The following is a 20,485-nucleotide window of genomic DNA, read 5'->3' on the forward strand; positions in this document are numbered from 1 at the left end:
GATTTAACATCTGTCAGAAACTCTGAAGCCCCAGGAACTCTACAAAAGGAAATACCAATACAAATCTGAGGTTGAAGGATCCTCGCCATGTACTACCACTGAAAATAATGTATCAGGAACCTTGAACTATGGAAACTCCGAGGACAATGGCTTTATATTTACCTTCGGAAGGCATAGAACCTGCAGAAAATGTTATTAAGTTTAGATTGCTTGGATGAAGGTTTGATCCGGCATTCTCTGCATTTCATGAGGTTCGGTGTGATGTCGGAGCAGTAGCCATCTTGAAGAAAGGCCTCTCCAGACTTCTTGAGTTTGGTCACGGTAGGCTTGGTCACAGCAGGCTTGGTAACCTGTCTATTCAGTTGACCTGGTGAGCAAATGTGTGAATATTGTCAAGTTGTGTACATGTATGTGGCTCAAATTCACACATGGTGCAGTGAAGATTACCGAGTATATTAGCACTACGATAACTTCATTTCTGCTCTTTAAACATCAGTGTAAAATGACATCATATCAATTGCTTACTAACTGTTACTGTAGGAATCTTACGAGGGTTCTATACATGAACATGTTCATTATCATTACTTGCATATCACCGTTTTATTGTAAATAATACCTATCATTCACCATTGTAATCATCAACATGCAATGTCACTTTGCCAACTCACTGCACAGACAATCCAGTTAAGCTTTTTGGCAAGATAATTTCTCCAAAATATAAGGTACAAATATTAAGTTTTTATTACCATTGCATATAGAAGGTTTGTAAATTCCATTACAAAAGGCATCAGAGCAGTAATACATCCTGCTAATCATTTGTCATTAGAGTCTTAATCTACTATAGAAATAAATTTGGAAAAAAAAACTGTTCAAATGAGAACATACCGTCTTTACTATCTTTGCTGGATCTTGTAAGCTTTCTTTTCTTTGGGGTTTGTGCTATCAGATTTAGCAGTTCTGTGATCTATATATAGGAAAGAGAACAAAGAAAATCATGTTCATCAATCTCATCCTTCATCACCTCGTTAAATGAGTTATAACAAAGAAGTATGATATGTAGGGCTCTGTGCAATACCTTTGTGCTATCCTGTTATGTACACATATGAACAATTGCAATATGGAACTTACAATGATTTTTCTACATATAGTACATGAACCTACATGTACACATGACCTTAGACTTGTTTACATCATCATAGTACACAGTCACACATAATATAATGAATTAGGGGGGAAATACGATACATTTCCTGATTTTGATTTTAACAAATGAAATGTCTCTTTTAAAGAAACATATCATAACACTTTGCCATTGAAAGCAAATTCTAAGGTGATACAAGGATAATGATACATAACATATTACACAAAACTTACAATTCATAGCAATAATCATTTAAATGCTACGACCCTCTGACAAATGTACTCCCAATCAAGGACATACAATTATATTCCAAGTCAAATAAAGTTGAAATGTATATGCAGGTATGTGGACATGCATGCTATATGTAGCCACTATCATTGTATAATTTTATAAAGATATCAAACTTTATTCAAATTAATCAGGAGAGCCTTTACGCTCTTATTTTATCATTCCATGCTCCAGTATCTCATGAAGTCATGCATAACTTCAGTTTTATGAAACAGTCTGAGACATGGGTGAGAATCAATGTAACATGACCCACAGAGGAATACATAGTAAACTGATCTCCTCCCTGCCTCTAAGGCAATGATCCAAATCAAATAATAAATGATCCTGATGAAAATATCAAAGGACAAGGTTGTTTGGAATTGGATAAAAGAGTGTGAGACATGAAATAGGACATAGAATGAGAACATTATGCCAAAGGACAAGAAAAATGAAAGTATAGATACTATGTGACTTATGTGATGATTCCAATGAAAGTTATGGCAATGAAAAAACCTCTACAAGACAGGGAGATAGAAAAAGAAATATTTCAAATCAAAAGGTGGGGGTAATCATAGGAATGAGGGAAAAAATGGGGGAAAACAGAAGGGATGAACAGCATCAAGCGAATACACATCCAAACAATAATTAAGAAAAGAAATGCAAGATAGAATGAGGATTTTAAAAAAAGATGGGGGAAAAGGGGGGAAAGAATCAAGAAAGAAAACAAATTAGTGTAGAAAATTAATAAACAGAAAGGGAAAGACAGAAGTAATTAAAATACTAAAAAGGGGATTTAAAGAGAGAAATAAAACATGGTGAACATAGCATACTTATAATGAAACGGAGGGAAAGTTGAGAGAGACTCAATAATGAGAGGGGTATTCAACGAGGTCGGGTTGCGAGTGATAGAGTAAGGCCTAAAGGCAAAGGAACTATGGTTGTTGATCCCTAAGGAACATGAGCATTGCTCAGCCCTTCCTTCCCGCCAGTCACATGCCATCATATCACCAACCCAGCTGATGAACACTAACCAGCTTATTAGGATATTCCTTCATAGTACTCCCTGGTACACATGGGCCATGGGAATTCACTTTACACAGAAGTTAGATGAAAACAATGCCAAAGTCAAGTTGGAAATGTCAGATGACTCTCCTAACAAGATACTATGATACATGTTCAACATTAACACTCACAGAATAGGTGCCAAAATTATTGCAAGGTCAATATCAATTGTTAAAAAAAAAGTCATGACACTCATACCCCTTTCATAAACCCATCCTCCAATTATCCGCCTAAGAGTAATGCGGATAATTCAATAAAAATTGCATTCACAAACTCCGAAAATAATCCGCACTATTTTTCTACGAGCGCCCGACCTGAAAAAAGTGGCTAATTTTCATGGCAACTGCACACGCCCCCTCTGATGGGGTTGCGTTGGAAAAGGGTGACCTTGTGACTGCACCATGGCAATTATCCGCATTACTTTGGAAATGCGTTCATAAAGTCAAAATCTGGTCCCGATGCTGCTATTATGCGGATAATTGCAGCATCGAAATAATGTGGATAACTCTGGTCCTGCTCAGATTTTACGATCAAATTATAGGAATATTATCCACATGATTGGGTTTGTGAAAGGGGTATCTGATACATGTTCAACATTCCTCAAACTAAACACTCAAAGAATAGGTGCCAAATTTATTGCAGGATATCACTTGTTTAAAAAAAATATCATGACACTTACATGTAAATACTAAAAGGGTTTTATTTCTAATTTTTTTTCAACACCTTGTGACTCTGTCAAACAATACCTATTATTTCATAAAAAATGAATCCTTTAATCCTATCTCTTAAAAACATAATTGATGGGATTTTTGCCTAGGGTTGTCCTTCGGGTCATACTAACACTTGAGCTGTTTGTCATATATGATTCATCATCAATATAACACTATGCTAGTGTCATGTCAGCAGGTGACACTAATTTGTTATAACCAACCTCACCTTGATCTATAATACATGAACCTCAGCTTCTACAAAGCTGTAGTGTTGTTAAAAATAAACCCAATGTACTTTTTAAGTCAGGAGAGTCAATTGAATTTAGAAACGCCTCCCAATAAATACTTTTTTAAATGCTACAGCTGATTGTACTGTGTGTTTTCTCCTTATGTTTTTTCTCTTTTTATCAATTTAAAAAGAATATGACACATTCATAAATTATTTCTACCATTAACATCCTTAACAGTGCGATTTCCCCATACTTCAGATAAGGTACTAAAATCCTTTCACATCCTGAATCAAAATAACTGAAGATTACTCAATACAGCTTACAGAGATCTTTGCTAATCATGAAGTTATCTGTCGTGCAATCATAACATAGTCAAAGCTGATGAATTAACCACTTGTATAGAAGGATCACCTGTCTATTAAAACCATGCCTTTAGTTTTCCACATATAGTATTGCAGGAACCTTTCTTTAAAGACCATGAACTTATCAAGACAATTTCCTGTCTACCATGGATGGTCTTTACTTACACGTTTCATGATATACATGTATGTGCACAAGAAATTATTTAACACATAATTTCAATGTAAGAACTGTTCTTAAGCTCCCTGACTTTGCGCGTATGCGTGACTGATCTAAACCCCTTTCCTGTTCACCCCATAAGGTACTTTGAGTTCAGGACTAATTGACCCTCGTAGTGACTCCCTATATCTGGGACACCAATAAGAACGACTACTTCACCCCCTTTGCTTGCGAGCTAACATCTTGGCAAGACAGGAGTAGATTTTTAGGGTTGGGTTTAAATTGGCTGTTGACGGTTAACTCTTAGGCAGATCTGATTCTGGTTTCCTGGCAGGGGATGTAAGGGGAATGTACATGCATTCCAGATGAATCATGTTCTTATTCAATGAATTCAGTATGCCAACACAATCCCACTGTACACAAACTGAGGTGCTTGATTTCTATCATTGTTAAGACTGCAACCACACTTCACACACTACACGGATAATTGAAATTTGGGATGCTGTTCATTTTATATTAAATTATCGACACACACATGAAAATAATTTCTACACATGTACAGGTGTATGTAATAATATCTAATCAGAAAAATTATTTCCTCTTCTTCCCAGGGGGAAGGGTATAACTACCATAATCATTATGTATTCATGAATGCAATGTCATTCTAAGAATTGCTTCCAAACAAGCTTCATCGTTCATTTACATTAACTAAACACAAATAAAACATGATGCATGATATACAAGGCTGATAAGCATTAGATACAGAGCCAGGAGATATGAAATGCTAATTTATATGATACAGATCGATATAATTTGTGGTGCAAACACAACACATAATATGCTACATATGGTTTGTAAAGAGCAAGAAGGATATCAACTTGAAACCCAATTCAATGAACCATCACAAATGCTTGAACATCCAATGACTATTTTTGTTCATTTCATGGAATTATTTCTATGGAGTATCAATAAGGTCTAGACCTACAATGGTTTTATGTAACGATTACCAATATATTTTAAGTACAACATACAAAAAACAATGCTCTTGCTCCAAACATATGTTTTTATTTAAACGGAGTGATAAGAATTTGGTTATACTGACCTGTTGAGTACTTTTGCTTTCCACGTTGTTTGACATAATCCTACAGGCTTCCAGTCCCAGCACATATTCCGACTTTGGTTTTTCACAGTCACCAATCTTTTCCTCGCTCTTATCTCCTTTATCTTTCCCATGTTTCTTGGATTCAGCGGGGGAACCATGACGCTTACGATCCTTTTTCTTAGTCCTGTCCTTCCCACTTTTTCGCGATCGCGACTTGTGGCTGGATACCGTCGATGCTTCCGAGCAGGTGGAGGATTTGTCCTGATCAAAGTCATAGATGTGGTTCGGAATGCTTTTTGGAATGTCATCAATGGTGACCGATTTGTCAGCGTCCATGCTCTGCGCCACCTGTGCAAAGGTACCACCCATGAGATGTCCATTAGGAAGAGAATTTGAGAGCTTGGATGAAAGACCAGGCTCTTGTTTAGGATCAAGGTTGTTTGTGGATGATGCACCTGCAGCAGGCATACCAAATGGTGTCTTGCTCTCAGAGTGTCTGGCCAGCCAGGCCTTCTTGAGATACATATGTCCTCCTGCACGGTGCGGTGATGCCGACTTCAAGCTACGCCCCTCTGAAGAATCACTGGCAGTACTACGCGGTGAAATACACCGGTTGCTTTCACCATCCGAACACGTCCCATTCGGCGTTTTATGTGTCTCACCAGACAACAGAGACGCTGGCGCTGAGGAGTCTAGGCTCAATCGCTTGTACTGATCAACTTTTTCAATTTTCAGCTCGATGTTTTCAGTCGCTTTACAAACCGTTGCATTTCCAACAGACGTACTATTATGAGCATTGGGTTCCATCACAAAATTATGGTATTGCTCGATGTATGACATACCAGTAGACTCCTTTTTGTCCAAGTTCCCACTATCACTGTGCATATCCTCCTTTGTTTTTGGTCTCTTTTTGTGGAACATGGCAGCCGCTGCGTGACTGGGCTTTCGCTTCATAGTACCTTGATCAACTTCCATGGCTTCACTCACTCTCGTTATGTCTTGAGGACGAAGGGCCGACATGAGGAGTGAGTTAGAGCTCGTGGCTGTAGTTGTTTGGGCAGTGGAGTAGACATGATGGGGATACACCCCCATGGTTGTTGCGGTAGTACTGCTGACAGAATGAGAGCCAAGTTGAAGAACAGCCGCTGAGAGCTGCTGTGGAGTTGCCACTTTGAGAGGGGACTGAGGGGGTATATGAGACTGTCTTACCAACTGACTCGCAGTGGTCTGGCCTGCCGAGCTATGCAAGGGAGGCGGAGTGCCTATTGTATGCTTGATGACCGGTACCGAATGTGATACCTCATTGTTTGTTCTAACATCTGACAACGCAAGATGCTTGCTTGCCTGTGTGAAATGGATATCATGACTGGAACTTGCTGCGGTAAACACTGCTCCAGCATGGTGCATAGTCTCTGGCCTTCGCTCACTCCTGGATGCTTGAACCACACTAGAGTGCAATGCTATTTCAGACCTGTCTGGTTCTCTCTTAATAAGAGGTGGTGGGGTTGGGATTGCTCGCCTAGCCCCCTGCATAGCAGCAGCATTAGCAGCCATCTTGTACTCCTCGCTATGCTTGCTATACGGTTCCCCTTTCTCCCCGCCATGACTAGTGATGGTGTGCAGGAATGGCTGATATCCCACTAAATTATCAGGTTTAGGCTTGTAAGCCGATGCGGTTGCCATCTGCCTATTCTGTTCAGTCCTCACTGGCACACCTGCTCTGGGTTCTTCTGATTTCATAGACAAAGTATTGTAGTACGTTGTGTGCGCATCCGATCTGACTGAAGACTGATACGCCTTGAAACCTGGCCCATCGTGAGTCCTTGCATTCAATTCTGTCCTTTCAAGTTTAATTTTGGGCTCGTGTTTGAGATCCATTGGGTACTTTGCCAGTTCTTCCTGATATCGCACAAGTCCAGCATGCGCTAATGATTGCCTGTAAAGTGGATCATCATAGGGATGTTTGCCCTCTGAGACAGGATGTTTGTACACGCTCTCACTCTCCATACCAGGAAACTGTAAAGGAAATGCATAAAACAAGATTTATATAAATATCATCCTGCTAAGAGTAAACTTGTCAGGAAATGTCCTCTCAGTTTCCTTGAGGGGGATTCATTGATTCATTTGCTTCATGCTTCATCACATGAATTGAGGAAAAAAACCTAACATCAAACCGATTGAAAGGTAACTGTGTCAATGTTAGAGACCAACTAGTCCTTTAAAACATAGTATTTCTGTTCAGGTTATTTTTTCTGTCACATCTTATTCAAGTATTATAAACCCAAACCATTTTCAAAGTATTGGCAGTACTAACAAAGAACATCCTTATATCATATATATTTGTCTTCATTCAACAGATCTAATATTCCTCATAAACAGTATTGATAAGCGTGACTCTAACACAGCAATGATGTCGGGGACTAAACAAAAATACCATTATTTTACTATTTCTGGAGAGGATAGGTGAAAAGTTTACAGCTTATTCAAACATTTTATGATTCAACCTTCAGCTTCCAACATTGAATTTCAATACTTGATAGGGTTCTAAATGGATAAGGTCAAGTTTGACAGGGGGAAACGACTCTACACCTTCCATCTTAATGAAGCGGCCTCCAGAAGTTAGTGTTAATGACTACAGGAAGACATAATTAGAACATTAGAGTAATATTATAAGTGCCTGGCTTCGTTGCCTTGACATTTTCACGGTTTCACTTTTCATCGAGTGATCAAAACTAAAATCAAACCATTACAGCTTCCTGAACTGTGGCAGCACTTCAATGTGAGCAACCAACTTGCAAAAGAATGTCTCACTTAACCAAGTGTCACTCAGAATTACGGGAAATTCGATATCCCTTTCCAGATATTTTAAAGAGCGTCAAAACTGATCACCAACATTCAAGAACTAATCCTTGTTCACAGCAAACACTGAGATTGATCACCCATACCATCATTCCACATCAAAAACACATTGTGTCATCTGATATGATCTCTTTACTGCTCGGTTAATGTGAGTATACCATGTGAGTATACCTTTAACAAGATACTGTGTACCAATATTCTAATTGGCATACATTCCCATTTTCACTTATTTAAGAATATTTTCAAGCAATTAAAAGGGCATTGCAAATCATTTATGTTTTTCATTCAACTATTCACATTTCTGTCCTACTTACTCTTAGTCTGGGATCAGAGTCTTGGTGCTTGCGCTCCTTATCTCTCTGTATTCTTTGCCATTCAAGTTCTTTCTCTTCCCTTTCCCTCCTTAATCTTTCTTCATGCTCTTGCCTCTCTTTGTGCTGTAAATAACATTGCAAAAAAAAAAAAATTCCACTTCATATTTCAAATCTTAAGAGGGCTTTCAAACATAAATGGGGTCGTCTATCGATCACATGCATTCAAATATCACTATAAACAGGCCAATTAAGTAACGTAATTGATTTTATAGCACAATCATTTTTGAGGTACTTGGCAGGGACCCCCGAATGGTCAAGTCCCTTCATAAGTCATGCACACACAAGTGTTTTCTTGCAATTTAAATTCCAATCGACCATGATAAGAGATCAGGTAATACATATAAAAAAGATAAATAAAAAAAAAAGGAACTTAAGAAATTTTAGAATCTAGTTAGAATTTCAGGAAGACTATCAAATGAGGAAATCGATGTCTCAAACAGAATAAATTGACCACTGAAAGTTCTTCAAGATATTCAAAAGTGCATAATTTTTCACTGAGCCTTGCTGACCGACCACAGCTCTGGCATGACCTGAGAAAATTCACCTGTCTGTCCATGGCTTCTTTGGGAAGTTGTCCTTTGTTCTTAGGAAGAGCTGTACCTTCTGTGATACTGCCACCTGTTGTAGGTGCAGAGAAAGAGAAGGGCACCTGCAGCTTCCGCAGGGACTCCTGGAAGTGTTGCTGGACAGCCGCCTGGATATAGAAGGTGTCAAATTTATTATTCTTTATTGAGCATTATGCACAAAACCAATAGCAAATCATGCAATGAGAATCCCTCTCACATGATCACTTGATTTTAGGCCATCAGTGAAAATTTTGATATCTGAAGATGCTACTATGTATAAAGAAATCTTCAAATTAAATATCCTTGCAACCCTTACAATGTATACCTTCTATTTTATATCTAGAATCCAAAAGGATAAAACAAAAGGACGAAGCTTAACTCTGTAAGATCTACAAAAACATCAAAACTGTTTTTGTTTAGCAATTATGGTAAAAAAATATAGAAGTTAACTACACTTATACTCTGTAAAAAAAAATGTTCATAATAAATTGACCATTTTGGGTGCATTACAATCACACACAAACTGGGAAAGTAAGATGGACCAAGGAAGATCCTGAAGACTCTACACAAACCCAGGGGCTGTTTTAAAAAACTATTCCTAAAACATTTGTAGAAGTACACACAATTTTATCAACTACTGAAAAAGCAAGCAAAGCATGGTTCGAAATCATTCTTGAATGCACTAGCTGAAATTTTCACACACTGATGTAAACAGTGATGTCAAGACTAAATTAAGCTACAGATTGATTAAATAACAGTAACTTAAAAAAAAAATCTTGTAAAAATAGAAAGTTTACCATTTAAGTTGAGGATACTATATTCCACTTGTTCATGTAGTTGGGCATAAGTTTATGAACAGCTTTTATTAAACACCCCAGGGGGACTTCTAATTATAAACTTGACCTGTACCAATATCTAGTGCTAATAATAAAATATCAATGCACCAGGTTTGCCCTGTTCTTACTAACCTGTGCATCCAGTTCCTGATACTGATGCCTAGCATGGTGAGCAGCTACTGCGGCTGCTGCTGCTGATTCATGTCCTACAAGACCCTGGGCACCACCCTGGGCAGCCTGGCTGACAGACATCAGCTGGGGGTGTGTGTGATGCTGAGGGTGAGAGCCTGCAGGGAGATGGGCAGGATGGGGTTTCTTGTCCACGCTGGAAGCAGCTGAAGGGGTAGGGTCGATCCGTACCTGGCTGGTTGGGGCTGATGGGTGGTGGGGTAAGGAAGAAGAACCCTTTTCAGCTGCAGCTGCGGCAGCAGCCTGAGTTTTCTGCTGTAAAACCAAATAAAACATTGTAGAATGATCATTAAGAAGAAATACAGACAAAATTACATGGAATAAATTTCATTTGAGCTCTCTTTAAACAGAACTATTAACATACATTCAGCAGAAACTAATATGTAGTTTGATATGGGAAATTTGCAACAGACTGACAGACGAACCACCCATCCACCCCCCCCCCCCCCAGCACACTGTAAAATCACTACTTGCATATATACAAATTCATATACCTTCTGTCATTTGAAAGAATGTTTGGTACTCTCTACATGAAGGTTCAAATAAACTTAAATCCAATTAGCAACTCATTTTGGATGCACCAGCTAAACAACTGATTTTAACAAGATTCATTTAATAATTGATTGAATGAACGAACCTGCTGTAGATGAGCCCTTTCCAGCTCTTCCTGCTGTATAACCCAACTTGGTGGCAGTGGTAAGCCAGGATGTTGTTGGTGTATGGCCTGCAACTGAGCTTGTGTCAAGCCAGTGTGCATGCTTCCCTGAAGAGCAGTAGCAGCATGTTGTGGAGACACAATCCCATGTATACCACCCAACCGAATTCTGGTCATAGGATCAGGCTGGACTAGCCCAACGAGGCCCTGTGTATGAAGCTGTTGCAGCGAATGCCGATCCAAACCTGCGAGATGGTGTTGCGGGAAGTGTCCCGGTACGACCAGCTGCGAGGCCAACGGATGCTGCTGATAAAGTTGGAGGTGCGCAGGAAACATGGCGTGACCGTGGTGTTGGATGGGATGGTGGGATGGAATGTGACCGACTGAGGGTGCAGCCACGAAGGCACTCGGCGAGGCAACAATGGCGCTGGGATTGGCAGGGGCTGCTGTGGCACTGGGATTCCTGAGTGCGTGTGGGGATGGAGTGATAGGGTGTTGTCCCGGAGAAGGGGTATGCTGTGCCTGATCCCCTATCTTCATCAAGTGAGCTGGATGATGCTGAATTGAATCCACATGAATCACTTCCGAGTCTGACAAATTTGGATCCCGATAAACCTGTACTGGAGTCTTTAGGTCAGTGACCAGATTTGTCTTTTTGTCTGTCCTGGACTGATCAGAGTCTCTGCTCCTATCTGTGGAAGAAGACTTCCCACCTTCACTCTTTTCACTTGTTGAACTACTTGTTTCTCTTCTTGGATCTCTGGCTTCAGGTCTTGCGATTCTTTCACCAAGCACTGGGTGTTGAGCAAAAGGTTTGGATGAAAGATTTGTAGAGTTTGATAACTTGGTATTTTCACTTGAAATTCCAGAGGAGTTTCTATCCATGCCTGGTAGTCCTGTCAATCCGCCATTGCTATGTGATATCACAGGTACAGAGTTTGATGAAGCTATCGTCCTATTTGGTAACACACTCTGTTGGCTACTACTTGTATATAACGCTGTGGTTATTGGTCCACTTTTCACTGATCTATCACTAATGCTAGATTTTGTAATACTACTATTGTTTGTTATTTGCTGACATACACTTGATGGTTGTATTTCCGATGTGGAAATACCTGATGTGACTGAATTAGGTTCTGGTTTCTTACTAACACCTGAGGAAACATCTGAAGAGTCTCTATTCAGTTCCCGAGCAATGATTCCAGCAATGGCCGATGTGAGTGATTGTTCTCTCAGAACATTTGACGGAAACTCTCTTAAGTTCTTCCTGTTTGCTTCCTTTTCAGGAATAGGTGGCCTCAAACCACCAGTCCCAGTTGCTTCAGTTTTAGACTCAACCATTTGTTTGGAGACACTGGTTGTCACATTAGTAGATGCAGTCACTCTGCTTTGATCAATAGCAGGTATAACCAGTGGAGTATCCTCTGTGGGTTCTATTTGTTTGAGTCTGTGCTCCTTCTTTGATTTTGACTTATGCTTCTTGACAGAGTCCGGAGTAGAGGAACGTGAATCCTTTGTATCACTGCTAATGGCTTGTTCCTGTTTATTTACTGCCTTACTCTTGGTTTTACTGGAATTACAGCCCACATCAATATCCTCTCTTGGTTTAGATTCCACTTGCACAGGAGTAGTGTTCGATTGCCACACTTTATCAGGTTTTGATGCAGGTTCACTTTTATTTGTTTCACTACCAGGAATAACGGATTCAAGAGTTTCACCTTTGCTCAACTCAACGCGTTCTTGAGATGGTTCAGAATTCCCAGAATTTGACCTTGGTCGCTTCTCAGGTGTACAAGATGGCGGCTTCTTCTCCTCTTCAACCGGTTCATCCGATTTTCTCTTCCTCTCCTTCTTGCTCTTGTGTGCACTGGCACAGGTTCCTAAGGTTTTCTCCTTGCCAGGTTTTTCTGCAGGAAAAAGCAAAGGTTAAAGAAATATTCAGGAGGCATATCGTTTGGGCAGACGTAGCAACTACAACCTGTTGTACAGGCATCAGCAGAGCAAGCTGAATGAAGGGGAATCTAACACTATTACAGACCGATGACATATCTCATTGAAAGAGGAAACAGGATGACGCCAGGCCTACGAATCATCAAGCCACAATGTGGTTTGTGCCGCCAAAACCAACCAGCACAAGTAATAGCAAAACCACCCAACACTCAAGCACATAACCCACTGGGGTTCATGGGGTTACCGCAAATGAAGCCCGACATTCGACTGGTAATTACTAATGACTGTTAAATAATAGAAGTAATCATACAACGAACAACTGAAATGCTCAGTCATTGCCTGAGCAAAAATCTAATTTTGATACAAGGAATAGGAAACTGCCAAGCCTGAGATTGATTGCTAACCTATCGTTTTATATATCTATACATTGTATCTTCACTTCTCCCCTTAAAAAAAAACACTTAATCGTACCCAATATACTTCAAACCAATATTTTTTTCAGAAATAACCAGAAAAGAGCAAGTATAAGATTCTTTTCATAAGTCTACAGCAAAAAGAAGGATCTTTGCCGAGGTGCAAGTTTCATCTTTTTAGTCATCAGCACAGGAAACTTGTAATAAGTGAAATTATCCACTTAAAAGGATCTCTCATCTAGAGACATGGCTAATCATAGTACCTTGACACCCTGCGTGTTTGACCCCAATACTCTTCACTCATACACTCTAATTACTAACTAATTGTCAAGAACCGTCTGAAAGCATGTTCACATGTTCTGGCCGTCACTCACACACTCAATTATATAAACTGTAAACATCTGTCTGAAGACAATGTAAAAGCAGCATACATGTAACTCACACACTCGAACTACAACTTTTAAATAAATGTCTGAGGATGTATTCAAATATAAGGAAGTTAACTGGAACAAGAGAATTTTGCGATGTGTAAATTAATGAAATTTTTGCTAATCTTGGAAACAAGGAATTGAGTTTAGAATAAATAGTTTCAAACACATCAGTGGAGTGTGTCATCAACATTTTTTCCGACATGTTGTCAGATCTGACAACTTTCAAAGATGTTGATTGGATAAGTGTTACTATGGTAACTGTTAGATGAAATGGGACTTGTCAGATAAAACGTCTGACAACTCCTTTAATGAAACACTCCCATCAACGGCTTCTGTCAAAGTCCTGTTGACCTTTTGGTTTTTCTTCCATGTATTATAAATATGTTCCTCTACATGAAAAATTATTCAAGGTAATATTTGCCTGCATGTGAATATAACAAATAAAACCAAGTGTAGCCTACCAATGGCATTTGAGTTTCCTATTCATTTAAAAAAATAACAGTCTTTGTATCAGAATAGGAAAAACCTGACTCTGATTATCAACACTTTATACTGATATTAGAAGTGATTTAATATCAAACTTAAAAAATGAAGTTCATAAAGATATTCAAAATTTATCTGCCCCCCCCCCTCCCTAAAGAAGATAATAAATATCATTACAAATATAAATATAAACACTTTCCGGATTTATTATCCCACAAGGGATCACACAGAGAAATGGAAGACTAAATCAATAATATCATTTAACGAAATACAACAAGCTTCATATAACATCAAGTGCAAAATCATTATAAAGTACATTGACAAGCCTGTTTTGGTTTCACAAGTATTTCTTTTTCATGTATCCTTCTAAACATCCTTTCCTAGCACAAACTATGCTCTGACTATATAAATAAGTACTTCCCATCTTGATTTGGCACTTTTCCAACTGTTTCTCCCCTGCAACGTTCCAAAACAGCCGCTAGGCTGAAGAGGGCTATCCAGCCCATGTGTTGGAAAATGAATAAATAAAATAAAATAAAACATGGGTTAAGGTCCCACCCCCCTCTCTATCACATTATATGTGAGGTTTAATTGTTTCTTATCCTCCTCTTACTATCCACAAATATCTTTTTTTCTTTATAAATATTGGGTGATGCTAACATGAACAAGTAGGCCTGCATTTCCCACCGTAGTATTGACATTCAATCCTCCCATTATCCAGTTAGGCATGGCTCACTGGCCAGCCAAGGTGTTACCAACGTCTAGTTGATAAGACTACATGGGAGTGTGGGGTGACTAACTCCATTAGGTTTGGTTTTTTGGAGTGCACCAGGGAATGAATAACAACTGCTTTCCTGATGGCTTTCAGGAGGTCAGGTTTAGTTGAGGTGTAAACATGGGGACAGTTGTCTTTGGACAACAAGATTAATGCTCCAATTGTTTCAATCTGACACTTATTGCCGAGCTCTAAAATAACCTACCATGCCCCAAAGCCTCAATGTAACTTGTTATGCACCTGATGTATGTCTAGTGTAAGTAAAGGGCTGCAGGGTGTCATAAAATGTACTTGTTTCATATCGAATTGAGAATTTATTAGTATAAAAATAAATCAATCACTTTCTATAAAAGGATAGCATCAACAGACAATATTTTAGGAATTGTATTTATAATATACGCATGGATTTCTTTAAAAGCATTTGAGTGATTTGAAAACATGTTGGTAACTTGTATTAGGCCTATATGTGGTATCATCCGCACTCTTCGAAAGATGAAGCTTTGAAAAATCAATGTCAAATTGAAAAGAAAGAGCTCCCAATGGTTTAAAATGGACAAATAACTGGAAAACTCTGGCCCATGATATACCCCCTCACAAGATGCAAATACAACCTTAAAGGTCAAGTACATCTGAGCAAAAAGTTGATTTGCATGAAAAGAGAAAGTACAGAACTTAAAATTCTACCAAGATTTGAACAAAATGAAACGTCTTATAAAGAGGTTTCAACTGTATCATGGTACAAAACCATGGACTATGTATGTAATACATCACGCTCATTTCATTGCTTCACTGCATACAGTCCAATTAGAAATATGCCCTTTTTGTAAAGGGTGCCTACATGTAATTGAAGCACAAAAATACAAGAAACCCATATAGTGCATGGTTTCGTACCATGGTACAAATTTTGAAACCTCTTTTAAAAATATGGGCCTGTGAATTTGCATTTTTTCACAAAATAGTGACATGCACATCATTCATGGGCTGTATGAAAATTAAGGAGCCAATTTGTGTCACATATTTATTAGGCCTATATATTTTGGACTTTATTACTTGAAATATCAATTATTTCATTTTTTCCACTGATGATGTGAAACTTAAGTCATGGAACACGTAAACTCGTTTTACTTTATTGTGCCTGATGGAATAGCTTAATAGCTTAAATACCAAATCATTATCAACAAATTTTAATATTTCATATTAATCTAAGAATAATAAAATACAAAAGAAATAAGGAATGTGTGGTATCATAAACTCCCTCATTTCAATATCAGGAAATATGTGCATCTACTGTTTTGTGAACACAGGAAAACATAGAGAAGTAATTTTCTCATATTTTCACCATATTGAAGAAATTATCAGCATTAAACCATATAATTTTTCTCTACAAAAAAAAAACTTCAAAGTTATTTCTGAGAAAGACTTGGCCTATAAAAAGTTTGAACTCTTTGTTAACTGCTAATGTGCATATGATATCAATTATCAAACACGTGTTAAAATCTCATTGCTGAATAGGTGTTAGATGAACATGATCTAATTCATTCACTTAACGCAATGACATGTTATGAATTTGTGTAATTTTAAGTTGCACCTGCTTGAAAAACATCCCCCAGCGCAAACACCTTTATCGCAATAGATTAGCCAATGTAGTAAAACCACAAGGTCAAATAGCAGGCCTGTGTCCTTTTCTGAATATACAAAATAATCCAATTACCATTTCATTACAATCCAACATCATGTAACAGGAACTTAAGTATAAGACCATAACATGTGCATGTTTTCAATTCAAGATCTAATGAAATATTGAAAAACAAGCAATTAGGAAAGCCTACCCGTAATCTAGCATAACAGATACGGTACATGCTGTTTGCTGACAAGGATGCTTACAATATTTCTTAATCCCATGGTACATTGATTTTTTCAAACGATTAATCAATAAAAATACCACAACACACAACAGTTAATGGTAATACGCACCACAGCCCCAAAAGGACAGACCCACAAAATGATGTGTGGGAAATATCTTCACACATCCAAGACAAGGATGTATATATAGCGCTTGAGAATTTTCACATTCATGGCATGTCTGATTGCCATGGTTATAAATCATCACATCTGTAATGGCCATTAAACTTGGGTTTCGTGATCATAAAACAGCCCCATTTCTATTCCGTGCACATTTCTTTATCTGTAACCATCACCCATGACCTATAATCACTTGGCAAGGTCAGATAGTTAGTTATATTGTCAGGGTTTATTGGAATGTGGAGGAGGCCTTGCTGTGGATTGATCTCTGAACATTGCAATGTCTTCCTGGCACCATGAGTCATAGAATGGGAGAGACAAGGGGGGGGGGGGTGATTTCAAGTAATGTCTTTGTGGTGACTGACTGATGCATGAGTTGGCTCTTTCTTCATGTTTCACAAAAAAAAACCCTCTGCAAACAAACCAAGCTTATCAATCAGGATTTGTGTATGGAGAACAACACACTCCTTTGACCCTAAATTGCATTGTGTTCCCAATTTAATGTGTTGCTATTAAGAAGACATGTTAATCCGATATACTGTAGCTAATCCATATGATCCTATTTTTAATTGCACATTACTCAAGATAGACTGGACAGGATATATCCTCTCATTTGCAATTGTCAACTCATAAAGACAAGGCAAGGCCAACCTATCTTTGCTTCACAAAAGTGCTAAATACGGATTAAAATTCAACTGATCATTTTCAACACTACATTTTTGTCAATGGAGCAACAGATTCAAAATTAACTGAAGACAAGGCAAGTCTAAGATATATATGCCTCATGCAATTGATTAACACGGAGATGCATACTTATGCCCCGAAACAAAAAGCTTTTATACGATTAACCCTGGAAATTATTTTTATGATTGATTACATTCGTTAGATATAAAAATCAATGTAAACCTTATCAAAAGTCGGAACTGCATCTTTCATACAACTATCCCACAAGCATCTTTTCATAAAAATAATGGAACACAAGCCCACAAAGTATTAACAGGTGTAAAATATCAATTTAAAAATAACTGCACAAGAGCGTAACTATGATCAGTTCATTCAATGGTATCATGGACCATACTAGGTCCATGATGGTATCAAACACCATGAACTTTCAATTGACCAACTCTCAGGAAAACGCTTGTTTTTCATTTCCTGTACTAACATTCTTGATAATGTAAAGAATCAGAAATGACTGAAACACCTTGGACTTATCCAAGAACAATCAAGACATTTCTTCCTGTAAGCAACAATTTTCATTGAAGACAGGAAAAATATAGTGAGATTCAACACCTGTTGTGGTGATAACTGTGCCATGGTCAACATCCGAGACTCACCGATTTCCTGATCACAACCTCAAAAAATAAAAATACTGAACTCAAAATAACAAGAATTAACCTCAAACCTAACCTGAAACTCGCTATAATTTTTTTTTGAGATTTACAATACTAAATGTAACCCCATATCTCATGACAAACTAAGCGAACTGATTGCCCTTTCATTAATTCCTCCAAATTTGGTCCAAAATTTTAATAATAGTCTGTACCAGGGACTCAAATTTTTGTTCAGTGCTGCAATTGCTAAATCCACACTTTTTAGATTATTTTTCATCCCGAATGTAAAATTAAAAGATTTTATCTGAAGATTTGAATCAGTCAACTTTGCATATTTCAAAAACCCATTGCAATTTATTTCAATGAAAAAGACAACAGACAACAACAGCGCGACTTTATTTATGTTTTTTCAAATATGCATAGTTCTAGGATCTGTTCTTTCTCATTATTCATGCAGGTTTATTTGACCCTACATTTAAAAAAAATGCACACACATTGGATCCTAGTTGTTTCAATGACTTTAAAAACTAGCACTTACCTAAAGTCTTGTCACCTTTCTCTGGTTGTTCTTGAGGGACAACAGGCGGGGTGGAGACTGGGGTGACATCTTTATTTTCTTTCCTTTTCTTCTTACTGTTACTGCTTCCACTGTTACCTCCGCTACTGCTACTGCTGTTGTTACTGATAACTGTAGTCTGGGGTCCAGAAGGGGCATGACTTGGACTGTGGCTCCTCTGCACTGTCCGGGTGTGGGTCGTCTGGATAGAGGGAAGGTGATTGAGAGTCAAGATTAGGCGGTTTCAAACCGCCTCGATCACAAGAATCCCCGTTAAATTACGAGAACTTTTTAAGGCTAAAAAATACCCGTTAGTTATTCCTGCATTCACACCGCCCCGAAACACATCCTTCGGGATAAGTTCCCGAAGTTACGAGCATGCGCAGTGTGGTCTGATAAGCAGGCAAGGCGGGAGATTCAAAATCTCTAGCCCAGCAGCCACCCACGCCGCCGCACCCAACTACACGCTGGGATAACAGTTCCCGTAATTTGCTTTCACATCGCCAAAATACCTGCGACCTTGGAAAAATCCCCACGAAAGTTCTCGTAATTTCGCCAAGTACCTACTATTTAGCGGGTATTTTCTTTCGGGGAGATTACGCGTAGTTTGCTTTCACATTACCAAAATACCTGGTATTTTCTGATCGGGGTAAATTTCCCGATCAGAGAATACCTGGAACTGGCGAACTTCGAGGCGGTCTGAAACCACCTACTGAGAGTCAAGATAGAGAGTCAAGATACGGAGTCATCACGTGCATGACAAAATGGGTATTACAGGCACTGGTTAACCTTGATTTGACTTCTAAAAATCATGGGCAGGAGTCTCTTTGACACCACCACACGGTCGACCAGAACCAAGAGTTTGCTCAAGAACCTGCATGGTTACATTTGCATGAATGCTCCTAAAATCAAGTAAATGCCATGTTAGAAACTATATGGCATTAAATTTTAAGCTCGAGATCCAGAAAAAAGATTGTGAAATTAAAAACAGGATAAGTTCCTGGAATAAAGAAAATGTTTCCTCTAGTTCAAGCCATACCAATTTTAAACTTCAATAAAACATAATAAAAGATAACCCTTTAAGATGCGACTTTTAAGTATATAAATTCTTTGTTATACCATTTGAATTTGAATTTCTATTGAAGAAAAAAAATTCAAATAAATTCAATCCCGGATACCAAATCATAATAGAAGACTAGCAATAGTTCCCAACCAGGAAACTAACACTTGAAATTCAACAACATACTATTATTTCAAGATCAGCCTAGAGACCCAGCAGTTTCAATCTCTGTTATATGACTACAATTAAAGGACAAGTCCACCCCAACAAAAACTTGATTTGAATAAAAAGAGAATAATTAAACAAGGATAACACTGAAAATTTCATCAAATCAGATGTAAAATAAGAAAGTTATGGCATTTTAAAGTTTCGCTTATTTTCAACAAAATAGTTGTATGAACGAGCCATTTACATCCAAATGAGAGAGTTGATGACATCACTCACTATTTCTTTTGTATTTTATTAAATGAAATATGAAATATTTTTATTTTCTCGTCATTGTCATGTGAAATGAAGTTTCATTCCTCCCTGAACACGTGAAATTCCATTATGTTAACATTTTGTGCTTCAGGCAAGGAGGTCCTAATCGTCAAATTCGTAAAAATTGAAATATTGTATAATTCAAACAATAAAAAACAAAAGAAATAGTGAGTGAGTGACATCATCGACTCTCTCATTTGGATGTAACTGGCTCGTTCATACAACTATTTTGTTGAAAATAAGCGAAACTTTGAAATGTCATAACTTTCTTATTTTACATCTGATTTTGATGAAATTTTCAGCATTGTGCTTGTCTGATTTTTCTCTATTGATTCAAATCAACATTTTTCTGAGGTGGACTTGACCTTTAAAAATACTAAATACTAATACTAAAAACTTTCCTCTAGTCCTAGGAGGCTTTCATCATTCTAATCTTACTCTGTCTGTAAGCTCTTGAGATTGAACCAAATCAAG

At 38.0% G+C, this 20,485-nt stretch overlaps 1 protein-coding gene across 5 annotated transcripts in view; it reads right to left on the minus strand.

The window, feature by feature from the left end:
• Positions 1–20,485, minus strand: part of LOC121425031 (probable JmjC domain-containing histone demethylation protein 2C) — an 80,029-nt gene that overhangs the window by 11,272 nt on the left and 48,272 nt on the right. For 4 of the 5 annotated variants that reach the window (XM_041620966.1, XM_041620970.1, XM_041620969.1 and 1 more), the window contains 8 exons: positions 18,454–18,673; positions 10,493–12,417; positions 9,799–10,110; positions 8,809–8,958; positions 8,205–8,327; positions 5,032–7,047; positions 886–964; positions 163–367 (listed from right to left, as the gene is read on the minus strand). In XM_041620966.1, coding sequence (XP_041476900.1) covers positions 163–367; positions 886–964; positions 5,032–7,047; positions 8,205–8,327; positions 8,809–8,958; positions 9,799–10,110; positions 10,493–12,417; positions 18,454–18,673 — 5,030 coding nt within the window. The remainder of the gene's footprint in view (positions 1–162; positions 368–885; positions 965–5,031; positions 7,048–8,204; positions 8,328–8,808; positions 8,959–9,798; positions 10,111–10,492; positions 12,418–18,453; positions 18,674–20,485) is intronic. The other variant, XM_041620968.1, reaches the window with a different exon arrangement.

Source organism: Lytechinus variegatus, chromosome 12 (genome assembly GCF_018143015.1).
Source record: "Lytechinus variegatus isolate NC3 chromosome 12, Lvar_3.0, whole genome shotgun sequence".
Taxonomy (NCBI): Eukaryota; Metazoa; Echinodermata; class Echinoidea; order Temnopleuroida; family Toxopneustidae; genus Lytechinus; species Lytechinus variegatus.